A 5,944-nucleotide genomic window follows, 5' to 3' on the forward strand; every position below is an offset into this window, starting at 1 on the left:
TCAGACATGGAATATATCAATGAACGAATCGTTAAAACAATATCTGCTAACAGCGATGATAATAAACAAAAATTCCTAACCGAGTATAATATCACAGAAGCCAATTTACCCGATTTCAAGTTTCCAGGATACAACGCACCAGAACTAAGAAAATCTCTTAATGATTTTCTCGCCCCATCAACTATCCTCAGACACGATAACGGAGAGGATGGTAGGCATATTGCTCCATACAACGTAAATATTACGTCTGTGATAGCAATCAATCTAGTGTGTGATGTTATCGAAGGGAGTTACCAGGTGAATACCAAGCAATCAAATCAGGCTCAACAGGGGTATATCCTTTATTCATTTTCACCAACAGCCCCTCCGGGATTTTTAATCGTTGAGAGTCCGATTAATCCGGTCTATATGCGATGCCATAATCGGTTTTTAACGAGAATTAATTTTAAACTTACCGATCAGTCAAATAACCTAATTGATCTACAAGAGGAGGAGTTAGTGATCACTCTGTTTGTAAGATCATTGTAAATAGCCACTTAGCAGAAGGGAGGGCGATGACATCGACGCGGTCGTCGCGCTTTTTTACCAGGCGCTGACAACGCTGGGATCGGCACGCAGAAGGTATTAATTAAACTAAATGACGATTGGACGATCCCCCCGACGACGACGTCGTTTTTTTTTACCGGGCGCTGACGACGCTGGATCGCTGAGTGCAGAAAGTATCAATTAAGCCAAATGACGATTGGACAAAATGTCCGATTCGCCCTCCCTGCTGCTAAAATAACGACCAATATTTGTGAAAGGTAATCGCGTTCTCACGGTTGTATTTGAAACCTACAAGCAAGTCATGCTCAAAATTTGAGTGGAATATGTACCTGTCGTAGTTCCCTCTCTACAAACGTTTGATTTGTACAGTGTTCTCAAGCGTGGATTTGTCAGTGTGCCATCATATCGATGTAATCTGCCTAGCTTAAGCCAGTTTTGAAAGTGAGGTATTTACAGTTTGAAGAAATTAGCTAGTACGGAAACTATATATTGATCAGAAAGTAGTCCGAGCTACAAGTTTTTATAACAAGTGTTATCTTCATCTACAACGGAACTTCCATAAGGTTAACAAAAGGTAAGAAATGGGTTGGCAGTATGGTTGGTAAGTCAGACAGTTAGTTATTCGTTTTGCACTACTTGTATTAACATGCTCTGTTTGTCGACTAGTTTGACACTACGTCTGTAGACCTCGGATACGCACTCTTTGTTATTTACATAAAACATGTAATGTCGAATTGCATGTACTATTCTTAGTGTTATTTTACAGTTTTGTATTATATCAGCCAGTAAAATAAAAGGGGGAGGGGGATATGAACACAATGTTGCTGAGTCTCTATATTAATTATCCTCATCATGTTCATGAAAATTCAGATAAGTTGACTAAATAAATCTAACGTGTTAATCAAAAAGGAATATTGGTACATATTATATCACATATATCACGACTTGATAGGCAAACTTTGCCTTCAATAGTTGAAACGAAATAAAGATAGGATATTTTTTCCTACCGTAATACCGAATTTATTTCATCGTGTGGTACCAGAAACTTGATATTTTAACGAGTGTACACGAGTACAAAATACATAGTTTGTGATGACACAAGATGCATTATATCCAGTATTAATGTAGGAGATGATTTTTTAATTATTTACCTAACTTACTCCAGAATCTACGTTTACAAGATTAAACCCATTCTCCGGCACAAAAGTCTCACCCCATACCCTTTTCGTAAATTCACATCATTTTCATCGCCTGATCATATAAATAATTGTAACCTAAGAACGTGGTGGTATTGCGTTGACCTAATCTGTCTCAGTAAATTACACTTTGTTCATTTTGTAAACCATTTGATTCTATCTGAAAACAATGCAAAGCAGTGGATAACCGCGGATTTGTCGTTGTTTTCAAATAAGTAACGGCGGCTGAATAGATTTCTTTATCAAAGATTAACCTCCATGCCGTAAATGTAAAGCAATATCTGTTTATTTGTTCTTGCTCACAAAGTATTCGTTTTTGTTACTGCATATGTAACTTTTATGGGCACACATAATCAAGCGTCGCATGGCATGATGGGAAATCTTATGTTTTTACGTGAAAATATATTAATATCTTTTTCACTTGTGGAAATACAAGGATATATAAAATACGAAAATAATTTCGCCAATAAGACTATATTTAGCACTTAAGTATATGATAAATAAAATATATTTACCGGGGAATCTTTATAACAGCAACTATAATCTTCATATTGAGGGCGAAGGACAGAGCATATCCAAAGCTCTTTATAAAGATATCGTTTTTTATTAAAATTCCGCGTTGCATGTTACATTTTGCAGCGAACAATTATATCCATTTAAGCTCGAGGTAAATAAAAATGTTCTAAGAAAAGAAACGGCGGCGAACGTCTTGGAGAATAATACCTTATACAGAATACAGGTTTATTAATTTCACTTTCGTCCATTACGCAAAATAAAATTACATTATGATAAGAGTTTGTGTAGTTCCTTGCTGCTCTTCATATTCGTTATGCCTCCAACCAGATCGAGGTTTCATTATTGTCGCTGATAGAAAATCGTTGGACTGCTTACGAACATATTTGAAATAGAAATAAATATCCTGATTTCTCTCTTATTAGATAAGCCAATGTTCTTTAGAGCTGCCATGGTCAATATTTCGCATATTTATATGTCTGCACAACTCGAGACATGTCCACGTGAAAATGCGTAAAATATGATAATGATGTTCAAGAGCAATGTACATATAACATATTTGCGAGACATTCAATGGATTGGCATGACTTTCCTTTACTGACTTATTGTTTCAGGTTCAAGCATACAAAGACCAAACACAATGGCCGAAAAGGTCGACAAAGCTATAAAACACGGATGCGAGAAAGTAGAAATAATGTGTGGCATATGTCAAGAGAAACCGTGTTATCCTAAACTTCTGTCCTGCTACCACGCTTACTGCAACACGTGTCTCCAGCTTTACATAGAAATTAATTGTGAACATGGTAACGTAAGGTGTCCCCTATGTAGGAGTCTTATAGAAATCAACAGCGATGGAGCTCCCATTGGTGTGACTGATCTTTTTGTGAAGATGACCTCAGAAGAAGTAGGCATGTGTGAAGTCTGCGAAACCAGTCAGGCAGTAAGCTTTTGCCTTGAGTGTGCACAGAACTATTGCGAAACATGTGCGGAGCTGCACTCAAAAATGAAAGTAAGTAGAGAACATCATATTATTTCAAAGGGAAAGATACTCTTGCAAAACAAGAAAAGGTCAAGCTCGTATTGTAAAAAACACGAAACAGAGATTTTATATTATTTCTGCATAGACTGCAGTGAGCCCATATGTTTTAAATGTAATATGACAAAACACAAAAATCATGGATGCGACGATATTACATCTGTAGCCGATTCCAAAAGAAATTATATAGAGCAAGAGATTCTTGAACAAGTGGCGTGTCGGGTCAAGAGTCTTGAGAAGCGTCTACAGACATGCAAACACTCGAGACAACATGTTCAGGACGAATATCAGAAAGAAACAGAAAAGATTAGAGAACATGCAAACATGCTTAAAACCCGCATTGATGAACAAATGAAGGCTCTTGTAAACAGTCTTGGGAAAAATGTGGACAAATATGTCCAGGTGATTCAGAATCAAGAGTGTGGCATAGAGAATGAACTTCGAGCTCTAAAAGCAAAATCATATTATATTCGACACTGCGTGGATTTTGCCAGGGACGCTGAACTAATTAATATCCTTCCTGGGTTAGAAGATGGTTCATTCATGAGGGATAGAAGTATTTGGTTAGAAGAGAATGCCAATATCGAATATTCACCACCTAATGTGACTGAAAATGAAATAATAAAGATGATTGGAGTTCCAAGCACGAGGTTTGCATTGTCCTCCCCGATAAAAATTGAAAAGCTGTCAGAATTTAAAGTTCCTAGTAAAATAGAAGGTATATATGGAATCTCCCCTGATGCTGTCTGGGTTGCGTATGGAAAATGCATTCAGAAATTTACAAAACACAAAGGAGCCAGTGAAAAAGTTGACATGGGCGAAAACGTATATGATGTGGTGAAGGATATAGACGGGGTAACATACGTAGCATGCAAGTCTGCCGTCAGAGAGGTGAATGCTGATCTGAGTGTAGTGAAATGCTTCGATCTTCCATTCTGTCCTAGTGGAATTGCTATTAGTGAGGACGGTAAAATATGTATCTGCTTTAAAGACAAAGGAAGGATCAGTGTGTACAGCAAAGAAGGCAAGCCTTGCCTGGAACTTCATAAGGACTCTTGTCATGGTATGCCAGTAGAACCAATCAAGACTGCAATTGCCTTCCAGCAGATATATGTTACTGATTATGACTATTCAAACGAAGACGTAACTGTGATATCATTGGAAGGGGTTATTAGAAATAAGTTTAAACAGGAGAACATGGATCCGAGAGGGCTGGCAATATCTAGACAGGGGTACGTGTTTGTTGCAGACATGCGAAATAAATGCATCCATATATTTAATCAGCTAGGCATACACCTTACTACACTAAGTGTTAGTATAGATTACATCACTTCCTGTACTGTCTCTGAAAGTGAATTATGGATTGGAGATAATGCGGGAACAATACATGTTCTCCGATTGTTGGAGTAAGAAAGATTACTACACGACATTATTTTCAGCAAGGTCAATAATTTGTATTTTGTCTTCATTCAGCACTAGGTCAGAACATATGCCTTTCAAGTAATAATACATCATATTCTTCGTGACTAAAATAATATCCAAGTGGAACATTAGTGCTATTTCTTTTCATAAATACCGTTATTTTCAAGTGTATTATGAATCTAACGTTTGTAGTTTGATCTTCGCTGATACACCTATACAAATATAACACTTCACCATTTTCGACTGACTGTAACCATTGGGATTCTATGAAAATTAATGCCACCAATGCATGCCAGAACTCAGAGAGAGAGAGAGAGAGAGAGAGAGAATATTTTACATTGTTTCTTGGTGAATTACTTGTGAACTGAAATCAGTCCTGTCCTAGTTGAAATGGTATTTTCCCTGAACTTCATACTTTTTTTTTACCATTTTGTTCATTAATATTGACATTCAGGTAAAAAATCTACTTTATTGGAATCTTACAGCATGGTATGATATCCTTCTTTTCTTTTCGACGCTGATTTTATTTTTCTTAAGAGAACTTTAAAACATTGTTCGCTGTATCCTGACTGCAATGAGAGCTAAATGTTTTCCCAGTGCAAACCACACTGTCGATACATATTTTTATGATTAAAAAATCTTTCAATAGTTTTTGACTAGACAAAGAAATACAGTGCCAGCATCATGTACGGTTTTAGTTTATCTTGCCAAAGAAGGACCATACGAGCTATGATATGACAGTGTGGTTTGTTGTTTGTTGTCCGGCGAGTAGACATTTTTTTCATAACAAATTTCATCTATATATCATTTTCAGTTAATTTTCTGGCAGCCGATTCTTTTCAATGCTCAAAAGTTAAACTTGTTTTCACATCCAAACCAGTGCCTGGCGAATTTTAAATACAATTTTTGGAATTGGTTCTTAGTACATGCGCTATCGAATTTATTTAATTTTACTTCAGGATCAAACAGTTCGTGTCCACACGAATAAAATGGAAAATGTACTTAGGACATCTTCAAATGTACTGTGTGGTAATTTTATCCATGCCTTGTATGAATGTTTTGAGACCAATTAAATTATGGATGGACAATTTGGGGCGACTACAATACAAATCGTAGATAATAGCTACAACATTTGTAGCAACTACAATGGAAATCTTAAATCATGGGTACACCATCTGGGGCAACTACAATGGAAATCTTAAATCATGGGTACACCATTTGGGGCAACAAA

General features: G+C 36.6%; 1 protein-coding gene across 1 annotated transcript; it reads left to right on the plus strand.

The window, feature by feature from the left end:
• The first annotated feature begins 974 nt into the window (after positions 1 to 974).
• Positions 975 to 4,701, plus strand: LOC149791049 (protein meiotic P26-like). Its single transcript, XM_089973275.1, has 2 exons — positions 975 to 1,120; positions 2,870 to 4,701. The coding sequence occupies exon 2, from the start codon at positions 2,896 to 2,898 to the stop codon at positions 4,699 to 4,701; it is 1,806 nt and encodes a 601-aa protein (XP_089829401.1). The 5' UTR covers positions 975 to 1,120; positions 2,870 to 2,895.
• Positions 4,702 to 5,944: the final 1,243 nt, after the last annotated feature.

This window comes from Sinohyriopsis cumingii, chromosome 10 (genome assembly GCF_028554795.1).
Source record: "Sinohyriopsis cumingii isolate HCF-2022 chromosome 10, ASM2855479v2, whole genome shotgun sequence".
NCBI lineage: Eukaryota > Metazoa > Mollusca > Bivalvia > Unionida > Unionidae > Sinohyriopsis > Sinohyriopsis cumingii.

What these genes read in the sequence shown, in the direction of transcription:
- LOC149791049 (XM_089973275.1), top strand. Translation starts at nt 2,896, where the DNA reads ATGGCCGAAAAGGTCGACAAAGCTATAAAACACGGATGCGAGAAAGTA.